Source organism: Phyllobates terribilis, unplaced genomic scaffold (genome assembly GCF_046119375.1).
Source record: "Phyllobates terribilis strain yellow unplaced genomic scaffold, ASM4611937v1 Scaffold_260__1_contigs__length_2691941, whole genome shotgun sequence".
NCBI classification, from domain to species: Eukaryota; Metazoa; Chordata; class Amphibia; order Anura; family Dendrobatidae; genus Phyllobates; species Phyllobates terribilis.
In genome coordinates, this window is record NW_027363020.1 from 1421766 (window position 1) to 1441588 (window position 19823).

At 45.7% G+C, this 19823-nt stretch overlaps 1 protein-coding gene across 1 annotated transcript in view; it reads right to left on the reverse strand.

The window, feature by feature from the left end:
- The window catches only part of LOC141219304 (uncharacterized), a 119696-nt gene that overhangs the window by 73270 nt on the left and 26603 nt on the right, over window positions 1-19823 (reverse strand). The window contains exon 2 of the mRNA XM_073666075.1: window positions 8390-8415. Coding sequence (XP_073522176.1) covers window positions 8390-8415 — 26 coding nt within the window. The remainder of the gene's footprint in view (window positions 1-8389; window positions 8416-19823) is intronic.

Genomic DNA, 19823 nt, shown 5'->3' on the forward strand with positions numbered 1-19823 from the left:
TACCTTAGAGATCGGTACTTGTGTTTCAGACACAAATACAAATGAAGCTCTAACCTCTGGCACTCCAGGGTCAAGGCAACGTGCAGCAGCGTGATGAGGTCAAGGAGAGGATGCAAAGACGTCAGGAAGGTAAGCGATCCCAATCCAATGGAGTCAAAGAAACAAGGGTATTTTATTGAGGGAAGGAACTGAGAGTGTTAGAAGGGAACACAGTATATACTGGGCAGAGTGGGGAGACACAGTGTGGGGGGGTCAGTATGCAGAGGGGGAAAAAGTGTGAGGAGAGAGTACAGGATGGAGACTGTGCTGTATGAGGCACAAAATAGAGAGGAGGCAGTATATGGGAAACTATCCAGTGGGGGCAGTGTGAGGAGGGGGCACAGTACAGACTGGATCATTTTTTTTGGGGGGGGCACACAGTTTGAGGATGCAGTGTGAAGATTATAAGGGGGGACCCTGAATTTAGGGACATATTAGTGATTATAGCTAATAATGGTGGAAAATGTGGTGGTTATAGTTCTTAAGGGGGACACAGTATCAAGGTTATAGCTAATAAGGGCAAACAGTGTGGAAGTTCTAATTCAGAAGGGAGAATAGTGTATCTTGTATAGTTCATAAGAAGAACTTTGTGGTAGTAATAGTCCAAAAGGAAATTAGTGCGGAGGCACTATTTTATCAAAGAGGGCAGTGTGGAGGCCATGTGTCATAAGAGAGACAATGTGGGGTATATATTTTGTGCAGGGAGAACAGTGTGGGGCAATTATTTTTTTCAGAGGCACAGCACAGGGCAGATATTTTTATTCAGGGATATTATAACGTCACTTATTTTAAGGGCACAATGTTGGGTTATGCTGCAGGATTAGATGAAAGTATGCAAAGGCGAGCCGTAGATGTGAAAAATCATCATGGCGTCTGGACCAGATGGAAATAAAAGGGATGAGAATGACTCAAATCAGAGAAGAGGTCACATATAATATATCTGGATGTAAACGTTTGTGATATGGACTACCGTCCCATCAGTATTGGGGTTCCTGTCCACAGTGTGATGATGGCTGATAATGGTAAGATGATAGTGGGAGTTAAGATATACTGGGAGTTGTAGGTTTATTTATTTATTTTACTCACCTATACAGCACCATTATTTCCACAGCACTTTACAGACATCATCATCACTGCCCTCACTGGAGCTCACAATCTAAATTCCCTATCATTATGCCTCTAGAGTGTAGGAAGAAACCGGAGTACCCGAAGGAAACCCATGCAAACACAGAGAGAACACACATACTTTTTGCAGATGATGTACTTGGGATTTTAAACTAGGACCCCAGCGTTACATAAATGTACCGTCCTGGCTGAAAGTGTTGGCACCCTTGAAATTATTCCAGAAAATGAAACCAGATAATAAGGGGAGACGTTGACTAAATCTTTGCATTATGTGTTTGTGTGTGCCACACTAAGCATGGAGAACAGAAAGAGGAGAAGAGAACTGTCTGAGGACTTGAGAACCAAAATTGTTGAACAATATTAACAATGTCAAGGTTACACGTCCATCTCCAGAGATCTTGATGTTCCTTTGTCCACAGTGCGCAACATAATCAAGAAGTTTACAACTCATGGCACTATAGCTAATCTCCGTGGATGTGGACGGCAGAGAAAAATTGATGAAAGGTTGCAATGCAGGATAGTCCAGATGGTGAAAGGGCAGTCCCAATCAAGTTTCAAAGAAATTCAAGCTGTTCTGCAGACTCAGGGTGAATCAGTGTCAGCACAAACTATCCGTGGACATTTAAATGAAATGAAACACTATGGCAGGAGACCCAGGAGGACCCCACTGCTGACACAGTGACATAAAAAAGCTAGACTGCAGTTTGCCAAAATGTACATGTGTGGCGCCCCTGAGGGTTCAGTCGCAACAGGGGTACTGCACCTCAGTCCGAGGTGTGGTATCTCCTCCTCTGAGGTAAGGATGGAGCACTTCTCAGGACCATACTTCACCATCCAACACTACACCTCTCCCACCTGAGGGGGGCTTATATGCACCAGGGTGCTGCCCCAGCCGGGATAAGAGGAGATGGGGGAACCAAAGATAGGGGGAACCATGTAGTGGGAGAGGGTGGAGGACACACTTAGAGGTTACACCACAAGTTTCATATTTAATAAACGGCCATCTTGGGCTTATGGTCTTTGATTGTGATCTTCATCACTGAACGTGGCTTTCCGTGTGAACCTGCCGCTGATTGAGGATTCACGGTCCTCGTCCTCTGGCCTTGAGGCGAGGAGCGGGTTAGAGTTAACGGCTGTCTCTACCCGGTCAAGGTCCCTACCTAAGAAAGCCTGGAGGGGAGCAGAGGAGGCAAGCTCTGCAGGCAAAAGGATCCCAAGGGGGATGCAGACGGAGCGGCATACGCGGTCACATAAAAGATTTAATGGGCTTTCAGGGTTGAGTGGTATTTTACGACTACGCTACCTACGGTTTCCGGTGATAGACACCAGCGCTGCTTCAGTCCACTGAGGCCGGTGTTAAGGGGCAGCTTAGATGGGACTGCTCCCCGCAGGCGGAGCAGGCCTCAGGGCAGTGTGATGAGGAATAGTGGGTGCAGTGCCGCGCAGGAAATAACAGGATGAAGCGGGGTGTGAAGTCATCCAGGGTTTTTACTCACATTCAGATGAACTTTAGCCGCAAAGCTTCCCTCTGCTCCTCGCGACGTACTGCGGCCACCGGGAAGGGGGTCCAGCACTTTCCAGGTAGATCAGGAGCACCTGTCGAGACCCCTCTGGTGTGTGTTCCTCTCCTTGGTGAGTTCTCCCACTAAGTCTTCTCCTGACTGTATGTGTGGTTAGAACTAGGTGTAAGGCCGGGTCCCACTGGATAAACGCAGGTAGAGAGAGTTACAGGTGGTGTATGCCGCTCCGTCCGTATCCCTCCTGGGATCCACTAAGCCTCCGGGCTTTTCTGACTGAGACGTGCAGTAGCAAAGTCAGATATCGGGGGTCGGTCACCCCTCTTGCAGCAGGAGTCCCTCTGACTAGGCCAGAGTGAGAAGTACAGGTGGCGTATGCCGCTTCGTCCGTATCCCCCTGGGATCCTTTTGCCTGTGGAGCTTGTCTTCTCTGCTCCCCTCCAGGCCTTCTTAGGTAGGGACCTTGACCGGGTAGAGACAGTGGTTAACTCTGACCCACTACTCGCCTCAAGGCCAGAGAACGAGGATCGTGTATGTTCAATCGGATGAGGCCTATTACTGAACTCTGGTGGGTGACCACAATCAGAGACGGAGACCACAATCACTGATGAAGATCACAATCAAAGACCATGAACCTAAGATGGCCGTAGATTAAATATGAATTAGTAAGTGTACCCTAAAAGTGTGTCCTCCACCCTCACCCACTACATGGTTCCCCCTATCTTTGGTCCCCCCCATCTCCTCTATCCCGGGCCCTGGTGCATTTAGGCCCCCTTCAGGACAGGAGTGGTGTAGTGTTGAATGGTGAAGTAGGGTCCTGAGAAGTGCTCCATCCTTACCTGGAAGAGGAGATACCACACCTCAAGCTGAGGTGCAGTACCCCTGTGGTGACTGACCCCTCAGGGGTGCCACATCTCCATGGGTTCCTGGTAACCGGAGGGTCCCACCTGGCAACCCTAAACAATATATCCATGGGGCCAGGTGACTTCATAGTCCGAACCTGGTCTCCCCAAATGTATCCATGGGCTCTCTGATGGTCAGTGGAGCAGATCCATATCTTTCCAGTCAGGGCCTCATACCCTTAGGCAGGAATCATGTATAATCCAAATCTGTGTCTCTTTGAATGGAGCCACCATGCTATCCATCTACTGTCCTGAAGGATGTCTCTCATTCTCCTTGTAAAGTCTTTCTGATTCTCCTTGATTCTCCTTGCAGGACTACAGACATCCCTGGTTATATTTACATCTTTGTAAGGTCATCATTCACAGGTTGGGGGGAAAGGGCAGCGCTTAGGTCTCATTGTTTGAGCATTTAATGAATTTGCGTAGTTTGTCCTCCTGTTTTGTGATTCAACAAGAAAGATGGTAGCGGTAATATAACTACACCAGCTCATATGATTGCTGCAGCCAATTACTGGGCTGAGTGGTAATGCCGAGCAGGGTCGGACTGGGGTGTATGCGGCCCACAGGGGGAATGGACCCTAAGGGCCCACCCTAAAGCTATATGCAAATACCTGTTAGTCGTTATCCCTGTTATAGTGGAGCGTCGACTGTAAAACACAGGCGGCTCCTAAACATCTACTGTGCGCACACTATAACTGGGATGTACAATTATGGTAGTATGCATTAAAGAGTTCTTTGATGAAAGCAAGTTATCACCGATCCAGAGGTTAGGTAGGTGTTAACTTATTGATATGTGGAATCCGACCATTGGAAACCACGCTGATCAGAAGAATGGGGACTCTTACCACTGACAGGACACCTTTAGCCCCATTTTAAAATGGAGCATCAGGTGGGATGTCTGACTGCAGCACGAGAGAAGTCTTGGAGACGGAGGTGCGAGGTTCGGATTATGGGGGATGTTAGTCTTAGGTCATTTGTGGAACGGAGGGCATGTGTAGGATGATAGATTGAGATGAGAGATGAGATATAAGGTGGTGCAGAACTGTGGAGAGCTTTGTGGGTGAGAGCAATGAGTTTATATTGGACCCTGTAGCGAATAGGTAACCAGTGTAATGACTGGCACAAGGTGGAGGCATCGGTGAAGCGGCTGGACAGAAATACGACCCTGGCTGCTGCATTCAGGACAGATTGGAGAGGGGAAATTTTGGTAAGAGGGAGACCGATCAGAAGAGAGTTGCAGTAGTCCAGACGAGAGTGAATAAGAGCGACAGTAAGAGTTTTAGCAGTTTCCAAAGTGAGAAAAGATCGGATTCTGGAGATGTTTTTAAGATGCAGGTGACAAGAGCGAGTGAGTGATCGGATATAGGGAGTAAAGGAAAGGTTAGTGTCGAATATGACCCCAAGGCAGCGGGCGTGCTGCTTGGGAGTTATGGTTGACCCCTCCAAGGTAATTTCGATGTTAGGTAGAGTTAGGTTAGTAGAGGGGGGAAACACAAGAAGTTCAGTTTTGGAGAGATTCAGTTTAAGATAGAGGGAGGACATGATGCTAGACACAGCAGACAAGCAATCCTTGGTATTTTGTATTAGGGTAGGGGTGATGTCAGGGGAAGAAGTGTATAATTGGGTGTCATCAGCATAGAGATGATACTGGAACCCAAATCTGCTGATTGTTTGTCCAATAGGGGCAGTGTATAGAGAGAAGAGGAGGGGGGCCTAGGACTGAGCCCTGCGGAACCCTGATAGTAAGGGGATGAGGAGGGGAAGAGGAGCCGGCAAAAGATACAGTGAAGGAGCGGTCAGAGAGGTAGGAGGAGAACCAGGAGAGAACGGTTTCCTTGAGGCCTATAGAGTGGAGCATAGTGAGGAGGAGCTGGTGATCCACAGTTTCAAATGCTGCAGAGAGATCCAGGAGAATCAGCAGGGAGCAGTGACCTTTGGATTTGGCTGTTAGTAGATCATTAGAGACTTTAGTGAGGGCAGTGGAGTGTAAGGAGCGGAAACCAGATTGTAGAGGGTCGAGGAGAGAGTTATCTGTGAGATAGCGGATTAGACGGGAGTGGACCAAGCGTTCCAGGAGTTTAGAGATGAAAGAAAGATTAGAGACAGGTCTGTAGTTAGCAGCGCAGTTCTGGTCCAGGGATGGCTTTTTAAGTAAAGGGGTTATGATGGCGTGTTTAAATGAGGAGGGAAAGATACCTGAAGAAAGAGAGAGGTTAAATAGTTTAGTCAGGTGAGTGGTGACCACCGGTGAGAGGGACTGCAGGAGATGTGAAGGAATGGGGTCACTGTTGCAGGTTGTAGGCCGAGAAGAAGCGAGGAGCTGGGTAACTTCTTCTTCTGTGACAGGCTCAAAGATGGCAAGTGAGCTTGAAGTGCGGCAGGGAAGGGGATCCAGGCACTGAGGAGATTGGGCTGAGATGTCCTGATGGATGTGGTTGATTTTTTCAAAGAAATAAGTGGCCAGATCCTCCCCGCTGAGGTTGGTGGTGGGGGCCTGTGCTTTAGGTTTCAGAAGGGAGTTTAAGGTTTCAAAAAGTCGTTTTGGATTGTTGGACATTGAAGTGATGAGGTTGGTGAAGTAGGATTGTTTGGCCAGATGAAGGGCAGAGTTATAGGTTTTGAGCATGAATTTATAGTGGATGAAGTCCTCAGCACACCTTGAGCAACGTTGAAGAAAACGTGTTTGCGTCGTGTGCCAGGGCTGCCGTTGTCTGTGTCAGGTCTTTCTGCGTTTAGAAGGTGCGGCTTCATCTAGGGCACTCTTCAGTGTATTGTTGTAGTGTGACAATGCTAAGTCTGGACAGGAGAAGTAGGAGATGGGGCCTAAAGATGTGTGGAGATTGTCCATAAGCTGCTGGGTATTAATGGTACGTGTATTCCTATAAGTGTGGTAAGTGGGGGTGTCCCAGGTGAGGAGACAATTCTTAACAGAGAAAGAAAGAAGGTTGTGGTTCGAGAGCGGGAGAGGGGAGTTTGTTAAAGTCATCCAGCAAGCAGAGACTTGAAAAAAACAGGTCCAGAGTATTCCTGTCTTCATGGGTAGGAGAATTAGTAAACTGTGAGAGATGGAATGAAGAGGTTAGAGAAAGTAGATGAGAGGCAGATTGGGAGAGGGGATCATCAATGGGGATGTTAAAGTCGCCCATGATGAGGGTGGGGATGTCACAGGATAGAAAGTGAGGAAGCCAGGTGGCAAAGTGATCCAAGAACTGGCGGGAGGAACCTGGAGGGCGATACACAGCCGCCACTCGCAGGGAAAAGGGTTTAAAGAGTCTGATGGTGTGGACTTCAAAGGAAGGAAACATGAGTGAGGGAAACGGGGGGATCACCTGGAAAGCACATTGTGAGGAAAGGAGCAGACCAACACCTCCACCCTGTCTGTTGCCAGGTCTGGCGGTATGTGAAAATTTCAGCCCACCAAACGAGAGAGCAGCAGCAGCGGTGGTGTCTGGCTGCTGAATCCAGGTTTTTGTGATAGCCAGAAGGTTAAGGGAATTAGAGAGGAAAAAATCATGGATGTAAGTTAGTTTGTTACACATAGACCGTGCGTTCCAGAGAGCACAATGAAAATCGATAGGAGAGGGCATGCACTGAACGTTAATAAGATTAGCAGGGCTTCTATATGCAGCTGGAGGAGAGTGGTGTATGCTAGTGGACGGGGGGCCCAGGGTTGGGGGAGATGTCGCCTGCGACTAGTAAAAGGAGAAAGAGAAAGAGCAGGTGGTCTAATGATTTGTATGAACGTTTTGAGTGCTGTATGGAGGTAGAGGATGGTTTGCAGTGGGTGAGGAATGTCAGTAGAGCCTCAGAGTTATACATGAGAGAGGGGAGAAGGGAGGGGCTGATATAGAGTGAGTTCACAGAATGTGTTAAAGGGCGGGCGGGTTGAGAGAAAGCAGAAGTGAAAACAAATAAAAAGCAGATTGATAAGACTAATGCATAATGCAGTATTAGTGACTGAGAAGCATATTTGTATGAATATCTTATGCATCTTACCTGTCTCCTGCCCTGTCCAACTGCCATGTCTAACTGCACTTGTAATTATTGCACTTAAAATCTATTGCACGCGTGACCCAGCACGCGTGCTATTCCCAGCCAGAGCTGAATATATCACCAATTGCCGCATACGAACCTTGCCCTGTCTTTCACTGGTGTTTGGCCCTGGCTAGGGAGGGGGATGAGTGCTAGTCGATCCCCACTAACCACTAAAGACAACAAGGGGGAACAAACAAGGGAAGATAGCTTAGCTTTTAGTCGACTTCATAGAGATGAACATCCGTCCTCATAGCTCCATAGAGGATGAAGTAATGCACTTGCTCCGAGTCATCACAAAGGGTAATGAGTATCACCGGCACCTCACTCTAGCAGACCCAGGTATTTATTCACCCAGGCCAGGGTGTTAATTAGCCAGAGTAAGGTAGCCGATGGGTCCTAGAGAGACAGCCTCTAAGAAGGTGTCTATAATGCCAAACATAGAGATCTCCTGCAATCAACTGCAGAACAACTGTCTGTCACTGCTGACACACCCGTGGCAGTATCACCTCTTCTACGAGTGGCCTCCGGACACTCAGGACTGAGTTTCTCCAGATAAGAGGTATGGAATGAACGAACCAACCTGGGAGCGTTCACCTCTGATGCTGAAACCCACATCTTCTCCTCTGGACCATAACCCTTCCAGTGCACCAAGTATTGTAGAGAACGACGTTGGAAATGAAAACCTACAATCCTCGAAATCTGGAACTCCAGATTACCATCAACCATTACTGGGGGCGGTAGTAGAGGTGAGGGCTCATACCACATACATACCACCCACATACTTCTTGAGAAAGGACCTGTGGAACACATTGTGGACCTTAAAAGCGTGAGGAAGTTCAAGACGAAACGCTGTTGGGTTAATGACAGCGGTTATTTTATAGGGACCAATAAACCTAGGTCCCAGGTTCCAAGAAGGAACTTTCAATCTTATATTCCTGGTAGACAACCACACAAAGTCATTCACATTCAAGTCCGGATCTGGCAAGTGTTTTCTGTCAGCCATACGTTTTTACCTGTCTGCTATGATCTTTAAATTACTCAGAAAACCCTGTTATACCGAGGAGAGCGATGAAGCAAACTGTTCCTCCTCAGGAACTCCTCCCCCACTAAAGGTACCAAACGGTGGGTGATAACCGTATGCACCGAAAAACGGTGACCTGTCAGTGGATTCTTGATGATGATTATTAATGGCAAATTCTGCCAGCAGTAAGTAGGATGCCCAATCCTCCTGATTTTCGGAGATGAAACACCTGAGGTAGGTCTCCAAATTTTGATTGACATGCTCGGTCTGTCCATTTAACTGAGGGTGGAAGGCAGAGGAAAAGGACAGCTGCACCCCCAGTCGAGGACAGAATGCCTTCCAGAACTTGGAAACAATCTGGGTCCCCCGATCTGACACCACATCGGAGGAAACCCCATGAAGCTTCATGATCTCATTTATGAACACCTGAGCAAGCGTCTTGACATTTGGAAGTGCCAGTAATGCGACAAAGTGAACCATTTTACTGAACCTATCTACAACCACCAAAACCACCGCTTTGCCTGAAGAAACTGGTAGGTCAGTAATAAACGCCATGGACAAGTGTGTCCATGGCCTACTAGGGATAGGTAGCGAAAGAAGAGTACCAGACGGACGGGTATGCAAAACTTTAGAATGTGCACAAAAACTACAAGCAGATACGTGTTCAATCATATCCCGATGCAACCTCAGCCACCAAAAATGATGAGAGAGAAGGTCCGCGGTTGTCTTACCACCTGGATGCCCAGCAAGCACAGAGTTATGATGTTCCTTAATAACTTTGCAGCGCAGATTAGATGGTACAAATAACCTTCCTGAAGGGCAGGAGGCAGGGGCGTCCCCCTGAGCCTCCAACACCTCACCCTTCAGTTCAGGATACAGTGCCGAAATGACTACCCCTTTCTGTAATATTGGGGCAGGGTTCTCATGGTTCTTGGAGCACCAGGGAAGCTCCGGGACAAAGCATCAGAATTGACATTTTTGACCCCTGGATGAACAGTGACAACAAAATTGAACCTAGTAAAAAACAGGGACCATCTGGCTTGCCTAGGGTTGAGACGTTTAGCTGACTGGAGATATGACAGATTCTTATAGTCAGTAATAACAGTAATAGGATGGAAAACTCCCTCCAACCAATGTAGCCATTCTTCGAACGCAATTTGATCAACAAAAGTTCCTTATTACCCACGTCATAATTTCTCTCAGCCGAAGACAATTTTTTAGAAAAGAAGGCGCATGGACGCCATTTACCAGGGGATGGACCCTGAGGCAGCACAGCCCCAACCCCGACATCCGATGCATCAACCTCCACAATAAAGGGTTGGGAAACATCGGGTTGACTGAGCATAGGTGCAGTGGCAAAATGATTCTTTAAGGAAGAAAAAGCCTGGAGGGAAGCATCCAACCATTTGGAAAAATCAGACCCCCTCTTAGTCATGTCAGTACTGAGTTTCATAATTACAGAGTAATTTTGGATGAATTTCCAGTAAAAATTAGTAAAGCCCTGAAAACGTTGTAGAGTCTTCAGGTTCTCGGGACGGTCCCAATTAAGGACTGCACGGATCTTCTCTGGATCAATTCGAAAACCCGAAGATGACAAGTACCCCAAAAACTGCACCTCGTGAACAGCGAAAACACATTTTTATCAGTTTGGCATAGAGTTTGTTATCCCTTAATTTTTGGAGCACCTGCTATGTGACATCAGCGCGCGGCCTGTCACAGAGCAGATCGCCCTGTCACAGCTGCAGACTGTGTTCATCTTGATGTGCGTTGTCACCAGAGCCTTTTCCAGGTTTTTGTGGGCACCGGAAAAAGAGTCTCAGTGGGCCACTTTAAGGCTACATTCCCATGATCAGGAAGTAGCTGCGCTTTGGACGCAGCATATATTCGTTACGTCCAAAGTGCTGTGTTGTCATCACGCAGTTAAATCCGCATGTGTTCACTGAACCTTATTTTCTTCTTTCCCTGGGACCCACCGGATATTTCACAGGTATCCCGCCAGGACAGGCCAACCCTGATGCCGAGGTATAGACGAAGACTCGTCTCTTATGACTTGCATTCAATAACTCTAGCCGAATACCATAAACAAGGAAGAATCCCGAGGGGGTTGAGGAGTCATCTCCACCCAATCCTTTTTGCAGATAACCAGGACTACTGCGATAAATTTAAAAAGATTCTTAATAAATGCTCCCTTGACATTATTGTACTAACGATTGATTTCTTGCAGAGGGCAATCAAGGACAGTGAAAAAAATTTCCGCAATCGAGTCACAACATACCGCCAATTTATCCTCCACTGACTGGAGCAACGTCCCGGAGCTCTCCATTACTAACCTAGGTTTGCGCAACATTAGCTCCTTCACTCCACCACATACTAACCACGCAGACGAAACCACCATAGCACTCAAACAGAGGGACATTAAGAACCTACTACATCAACAATGCCTTGGTTTCTTCCCGACCCACCAAAATCTCTCTACCGAAGAGAAACAAGCCCTCACATCACTGCAAAACAATAGAGACATAGTCAACAAGCCTGCCGACAAGGGGGGCGCCACAGTAATTATGGACAAATCCCCCTATATTAGTGAAATCGACCAGCAACTATCAGACACCACCACATATCAACAGAACAATAATGACCCCACTTTTACTATCCAGGCTAAGATCAAAGAGGTACTGACTAGACACCTAAATCTCTGCACCATAGATCCCAAGACTGTATCATTCCTGACCAATCAACACCCCATCACACTAGTTTTTTACATCTTACCAAAGATTCGTAAATCATTGAACAACCCACCAGGCCGACCTATTGTGGCCTCTACCGACTCCATCCTCTCCCCTCTGGCCATTTATCTCGAAAAAATCATGACCCCGCTGGTTAAAAAGACACAAGCCTTTATATTGGACACTAGTGAGTTCCTGAATACTATCAAAAATTTGCCAGCTATCCCACAAGATAGTCTGTTGGCCACAATGGATGTCTATAGTCTCTATACCTCTATCACTCACAGTAAGGGCCTAGAAGCTTCATCTCACCTTCTCACACAATCCAATTTACCTCCTAATTCAGTACAATTCTGTCTCGAACTACTATCCCTAGTCCTCCACGAAAACTTCTTCATGTTCAGGGACGAATTTTTTTGTGCAACAACAGGGGACCGTTCTAATGTAGAGCCAGCTTATGCTAACGCCTACATGCACAAATTTGAAGAGGATTATGTCTACTCTAATGAGCTCTTCATCAATCACTGTACCAGCTACCATCACTATATAGACGATATTTTTCTCATCTGGCAAGGGCCATGCAAGACACTCACTTCATTTGTCTCCACTAGACATGAGCGGTGTTCGACTCGAACTGTTCGCCAATCTCAAATTCGAGCTGTTTTGGGCGGTGTTCGAGCCATTCGACGAACCCGAACAATTTGAAGAAAATCCGGCAGTTCGAGATTATGTTCGATAACTGTTCATGCACCAAAATCGTAACTGGATTTTTTCACAGTAATGCTGATAATCAATGTTAATACACAGTTTGAGTGTACAGCGGGGCGGGGGGAGGGGCATGGGATGGATCTCTGCAGAAATAATGAAGATCTCCATTTTTTTTTCTCTTTCCCGCATTTACAGTGGGGAGGTGCAGTCTGTCAGCGTATCAGCAGCGCACACACGGAGCGAAGTGCTTTTTTTCACACAAGCAAGGGCATGTGTCATTGGCAGTGTATGTCACATGACCTTGCCCTATAAGACCCAGCCATATTCCCCGTCGCCAACATTTTCTCACTGCTGCAGCTGAGTGTTAGACGGCACAGCTGCTGCTGTGTGCGCGCTATACAGTATAACTGTGTGAATTGCCAGCAAATTTTATCTGAAATAGACAGATAGCTTGGGAGTAGGGACTAGTTGTAATTGCAGCCCTTTTGAGGGCTAGGTTACATCAGTTCCTATCACTTTTTGCCAGGCAGGTCTGTTTTAGTGCTGTGCAAGTGTTTTTCAAAGCATTTGGCAAAATCTAGCTAAGCAAATCCTTTTGGGCCATTTGCAGTGTGTGTTAGTCAGTGGAGTAGCCTATCTGTGTTGCAAGCTACACCACCTATGTATGTAATACAAATTTTTTACTGCACCTAGCCAAGTAAAACCTTTTGGGCATATTAGCAGTGTGTATTAGTCAGTGGAGTAGCCTATCTGTGTTGCAAGCTACACCACCTCTGTATGCAATACAAATTTTTTACTGCACCTAGCCAAGTAAAACCTTTTGGGCATATTAGCAGTGTGTGGTACTCATTCTATTAGGCCATCTATACTAAGCTCCACCAGCTTTCAAATTACTAATAATTTTAGCTGCATCTTGCCTGGAAAATAATTTTGGGCATAGTAGCAGAGTGTGGTACTCATTCTACTGGCCATCTATACTAAGCTCCACCAGCTTTCAAATTAATAATAATTTTTAGCTTCATCTTGCCTGGAAAATAATTTTGGGCCTGTAGCAGTGTGTGGTACTCATTCTATTAGGCCATCTATACTAAGCTCCACCAGCTTTCAAATTACTAATAATTTTTAGCTGAATCTTGCCTGGAAAATAATTTTGGACATAGTAGCAGTGTGTGGTACTCATTATATTAGGCCATCTATACTAAGCTCCACCAGATTTCAAATTAATAATAATTTATAGCTGCATCTTGCCTGGAAAATAATTTTGGGCCTGTAGCAGTGTGTGGTACTCATTCTATTAGGCCATCTATACTAAGCTCCACCAGATTTCAAATTAATAATAATTTTTAGCTGCATCTTGATTGGAAAATAATTTTGGGCATAGTAGCAGTGTGTGGTACTCATTCTATTAAGCCATCTATACTAAGCTCCACCAGCTTTCAAATTAATAATAATTTTTAGATGCATCTTCCCTGGAAATTAATTTTGGGCCTGTAGCAGTGTGTGGTACTCATTCTATTAGGCCATCTATACTAAGCTCCACCAGATTTCAAATTAATAATAATTTTTAGCTGCATCTTGATTGGAAAATAATTTTGGGCATAGTAGCAGTGTGTGGTACTCATTCTATTAAGCCATCTATACTAAGCTCCACCAGCTTTCAAATTAATAATAATTTTTAGATGCATCTTCCCTGGAAAATAATTTTGGGCCTGTAGCAGTGTGTGGTACTCATTCTATTAGGCCATCTATACTAAGTTCCACCAGCTTTCAAATTACTAATAATTTTTAGCTGCATCTTGCCTGGAAAATAATTTTGGGCCTGTAGCAGTGTGTGGTACTCATTCTATTAGGCCATCTATACTAAGCTCCACCAGATTTCAAATTAATAATAATTTTTAGCTGCATCTTGATTGGAAAATAATTTTGGGCATAGTAGCAGTGTGTGGTACTCATTCTATTAAGCCATCTATACTAAGCTCCACCAGCTTTCAAATTAATAATAATTTTTAGATGCATCTTCCCTGGAAAATAATTTTGGGCCTGTAGCAGTGTGTGGTACTCATTCTATTAGGCCATCTATACTAAGCTCCACCAGCTTTCAAATTACTAATAATTTTTAGCTGCATCTTGCCTGGAAAATAATTTTGGGCCTGTAGCAGTGTGTGGTACTCATTCTATTAGGCCATCTATACTAAGCTCCACCAGCTTTCAAATTACTAATAATTTTTAGCTGCATCTTGCCTGGAAAATAATTTTGGGCATAGTAGCAGTGTGTGGTACTCATTCTATTAGGCCATCTATACAAAACTCCACCAGCTTTCAAATTACTAATAATTTTTAGCTGCATCTTGCCTGGAAAATAATTTTGGGCCTGTAGCAGTGTGTGGTACTCATTCTATTAGGCCATCTATACCAAGCTCCACCACCTGTGTATCTAATAAAATAGTTTTACTGCTTCTAACCCAGCCAATCCTTTTGGGCTAGTACCACAATTTGGCCACTCAGCTCTGCTCGGTTTCCATCCATCGTTTTTTGTGTAAACAACTCCAGAGTTGTCAATTAATTAACCACCAAAATGCGTGGCAAAAGGCCTGCTGCTGGTGGAAAGGGGAAAAGGAGTGTTGGGAAGGGAAAAAAAGGTTTATGTCCGTGGGGTACGTGTTAAAGCAACAGTAACATCTGCAGAAGAAAGACCATCTTCCAGCCAAACTAAGATGTCTACTTCTTTTAGTGTACAATGTGATACGATCCCTTTCTTACGGCCACGCCCATCGCTACAAATTCCAGATGAGGCACAAAAACAGCAGGTGCTTAAACGGATATCAAGTGCTTCTTTAAGTGGGCTCTCCTCCACCTCATCCTCAACATCACAAATACTCCAGTCCTCAGAGGTGTCACCCCAATCGCACTTGCTTCCTCACAGCTCCCAAGTCTCCAGCTGCCCATCTGAGTATGGGGTAGAACAGATGGTTGAGTCTGCAGAGCTGTTTACTCATACAATAGCCTGGGAATCAGAGGTCGGCTCCAGAGCTTCTGTGAATCCAGACGAGGAAATAATCTGCACTGATGCCCAGAATCTTTATGAGTCGGATCCAGGACCAGATGAAGAAGGTTCTGAGCATAATGTAGACCCTCGTTCCCAAACTGTAACTCCTGTTGGTGGAGACAATGAGGAAGACGATGATGAGACTCAAATACCTGATTGGAGCGACAACTTGAGTTTTTTGTCAGGGCAGGAAGAGGTTGGCTCTGAGGACGACGGGTGTGAGAACACACAGGGTGATGATGACGAGGTTGCAGATCCCACTTACTGTCAACCCACAGGCAGCCAGTCGATGAGGTCAGCAGAGAAGGTGGAGGAGGATGCTAGTGACGACGAGGTCAGGTTGCGCCTTCCTGGACAGAGACGTAATACTGGAAGCACGTCAACAACTGCATCCTCAAACACAACTATGCCTCTGACCACAAGTCGTGGTGGCTCTTCAGGTCGCATGGGTTCTAAGCCTTGCATAGCCTGGGCATTTTTTCAGATCGATAAGGATGACCCAACTCGTGTTATCTGTAACATTTGTCACCAAAAGCTAAGTAGAGGCCAAAAAATCCATAGTTTGAGTACTTCATGCATGAACCGTCACATGGATATGAAGCATAAGTTGCAGCGGGAAGCTCACTGTGCTACAATGCGGCCTAGCGGGCCGGGCCAACCACCGTCTGCCCCATCTTGTTCATCCGCGGCCTCTTCATCCTCTGTGACTGGGGGGACAGCAGTCACACCTGTTTTGGGACGCAGACCTGCCACCTCTTTACCCGCAACAGCCAACGTGATTGGCAGGTCATCATTTAATTTGGAAGTGGAAACACCAGCTGGTGTTGAGCGCTCTCCGACATCGATAGCACCACCTTTGGATCAAGGCAACCTAACATGTCCGCCTGCATCTTCCTCACAGACCGGCAGTTTGCCGGGGACACCCTTATCAACCCCGTCTAAGCACAACAGCCAGCCCTCGGTCCCTCAGATGTGGACAAGTAAAAGACCATTTCCTTCTAGCCATGAGAAAGCTAAGAGGTTGAATTTCACCATCTGCAAGCTCTTGGTTACAGAAATGCTGCCTTTCTGCCTGGTGGACACAGAGGATTTTTGAGACCTTATGTCTGTCGCAGTGCCCCAGTACCAGATGCCCAGTCGGCACTACTTCTCAAAGAAAGGTGTGCCTACGCTCCACCAGCATGTCGCACACAACATCATCGCTTCTTTGAGAAACTCTGTGTGTGGCAGGGTGCATTTCACCACAGACACTTGGACGAGTAGGCATGGACAGGGGCGTTACTGTTAGAACCTTGTTCTTAGTTTTTTTCCTTTGCTGGTCACATGACCTTGTTGGCCTATTTAATCCTGCTCCGCCCTTCTGGCTTTGCTGGACTTCATTGTATAACTACTTTCTAGCTAGCCTGTGCTCAGTATCTAACTCTGTTAGTTTGCTTGGTCTACGGACCTCTATGTTCTATATATTTTGTTTGTTCGTCTGTCTGCTACTATTTCTGTTAGGAGGTGTCCCATTTTCCTCCCAGTCCTTAGTACTTGTAGGGATTCCTTCCCCACATCTATAGGTCTCCGTACAGACTAGCTTAGGACTTTAGCAGGTCTGATCGCAGGATCAGGTCCCCTGTTACATCGTAGGGATTAAGCTGAGTTCTATCGTAGGGACAGATCTCCTCTCTTTCCTTAGCTCTGGTAGCAGAACATAACAGTAAGTCCAGCCCAGCAAATGCTCTAAGGAAAGATTTTTTTTTCTGTTCCATCATGGTGTCGGTTCTGGATTTGGCTAAACACCTGCAGGGACTCTCTTTGGAGGTGACTGAGCTCCGTCAGCACGTGAGTAACTGTCCTGGAGCACATTTCTTGGAGCCTAAGGTACGTTTGCCGGATTTATTTTTTGGTGAACACCGAGAATTTTTTTCATTTAAAAATGCTTGCTTATTGTATTTTCGTTTGAGACCCAAGTCCTCTGGGGATGATTCCCAGCGCATAGGGTTTATAATGTTACTTTTGCGCAAAGAGCCTCAGGAGTGGGCCTTTTCTTTGCAACCTAGTGATACATGCTTCAGATCAGTGGATAGTTTTTTTTCTGCTTTGGGACTATTATATGATGATCCTGACCCTGTCGCATCAGCTGAGACTGAGTTAAGACGTTTGAGACAGGGATCAGGTAATGTGGAAAAATATTGTACTCATTTCCGTCGATGGTCTACTCAAACAGGGTGGAACGATTCTGCTCTAAAAAGTCTATTTCTTGCTGGGCTCAGTGAAAGGGTTAAAGACCTGCTAATTGCTTATCCTACACCTGAAGATTTGCAACAGGCTATGCAATTAGCTATACGGGTGGATAGGAGACTGCGTGCAAGGGTTAATGAGAGCAAATCCTCTGCTATGTCAGTTTCTGGTTATGAGAATGTGTGTACTAACAGTGGTGAATCGATGGAGATTGGAGCGATGGCACCTCGCTCTCAAGAAAAAGATCGCAGATTTTCTGAAGGCTTGTGTTTCTATTGCGGAAAATCTGGTCATTTGATTAAAGACTGTGAGCTTCGTATCAAGAAAGAAAAAAAAATGGTCAGTCATGCCCGTATTGCCTGTTTAAATTCCAAGGGTGTATTTTTAGCTGCTTCCACGATTGCTCAGGAAAAATTAATGGAATTTCGGGTGTTTGTTGATTGTGGGTCTACTCTGAATGTAATTGATGGGGGATTCTTGGAAAGACTCAATTTAAAACCCGAACCTTTGTCATCCCCCATTGCTGTGGTCTCTGTGGATGGTTCCCCTTTGAAGAATATTACTCTCAAGGTCTGTGAATTTCCTCTCACTATTAATGGTGTTCACCATGAGAAATTGGATTTGGTAGTGTTGAATAACTTGCCTTCTCCAGTAATATTGGGATTGCCCTGGTTAAAATTTCACAATCCTGTACTGGATTGGTCTACCAGTGAAATTAAATCCTGGAGCCATAAATGTTATGACAAGTGTTGTAACGGGCGTATTGCAGCTTTGGATAGGGGAGAATTGCCTGTTCCTATTCAGGATTTTTGGAGAGTTTTTTCTGAGAAGGAATTGCAGGTTTTGCCTCCCCATAGAGACTATGATTGTTCTATTGAATTTGTCCCTGGAGCGACTCTTCCTAAAAGTCGTTTATTTAACCTTACTATTCCTGAGAGAAAGGCTTTGGAGGAATACATACAGACAAGTTTGGCCGCCGGTCACATTAGGCCCTCTAAGTCTCCTGTGGCGGTTGGATTTTTTTTTGTAAAAAAAAAGGACGGCGGTTTACGTCCTTGTCTGGATTTTCGTGAGATTAACAAAATTACTGTACGCAATCCTTACCCACTGCCATTGATTCCTGATCTGTTTAACCAGTTAATGGGGGCCAAGTGGTTCTCTAAAATTGACCTTAAGGGGGCATACAATCTGTTGCGCATGAAGGAGGGTGACGAATGGAAGACTGCTTTTAACACTCCTGTGGGTCATTTTGAGAATGTGGTTATGCCTTTTGGTCTTACTAATGCTCCTGCATTTTTTCAGAATCTTATTAATGACATCCTTAGACCTTTGATCGGCAAAAATGTGGTTGTGTATTTGGATGACATTTTGATTTATTCGCCGGATCTGGAGTCTCATTGGCGGAGCGTACGTGAGGTATTACAGTTGTTAATGGACAATTCGCTTTTTGCTAAGCTGGAGAAATGTGAGTTCGCTGTACAGAGAATTAGTTTTTTGGGCTACATTATCTCCAGCGAAGGTTTTGAGATGGACCCGGTTAAAGTTCAAGCTGTACAGGAATGGCCTAGGCCTATTGGTTTGAAATCGATACAGAGGTTTTTGGGTTTCGCCAATTATTACAGAAAATTCATAAAAAATTTTTCTAGTATTGTCAAACCTCTGACCGATCTCACCAGGAAAGGTGCTGATGCGGTTCAGTGGTCTTCTGAGGCCATTGAAGCTTTTGTGTATCTCAAGGAGAGGTTCACCTCTGCTCCCATCCTTATGCAGCCTGATGTGACTAAGCCGTTTTTGGTTGAGGTTGATGCTTCCTCTGTGGGGGTTGGCGCAGTATTGTCTCAGGATAACGGGGATGGATTACATCCCTGTGCCTTTTTTTCAAAAAAATTTTCGGAGACTGAACTGAATTACGATATTGGTAATCGGGAATTATTGGCTATTAAACTCGCATTTGAACACTGGCGCCACTTCTTGGAAGGTGCGGAATTTCCCGTTCAGGTTCTTACGGATCATAAAAATCTGATATATCTTGATGCTGCCAAGCGCCTGAATGCCCGTCAGGCTAGGTGGGCACTGTTTTTCTCGCGGTTTAATTTCTCCGTTACTTACATCCCTGGTACTAAGAATGTTAAGGCGGATGCCTTGTCTCGCAGTTTTTCTCCCATAGTCGGTGCTGAGAAAGAGGAGAACATTTTACAAGAAGGTGTTGTGATAGCTGCTTTGGACTCCGTTTTGGAAGATGAGATTCTTAAAGCACAGGAGAATGCCCCATCTAACACTCCTCATGGGAGGTTGTTTGTGCCTGGGACCTTTAGGAGAGATTTGTTTGTTGAGTGTCACGAATCTCGGTTGGCAGGTCATCCCGGAATCTCTGAGACCAAGAGACTGGTGGGTCGCAGTTTTTGGTGGCCTGGATGGCAGAAGGAAGTCATTAAGTGGGTGCGCCAATGTACTATTTGTGCTAGATCTAAGTCCTCA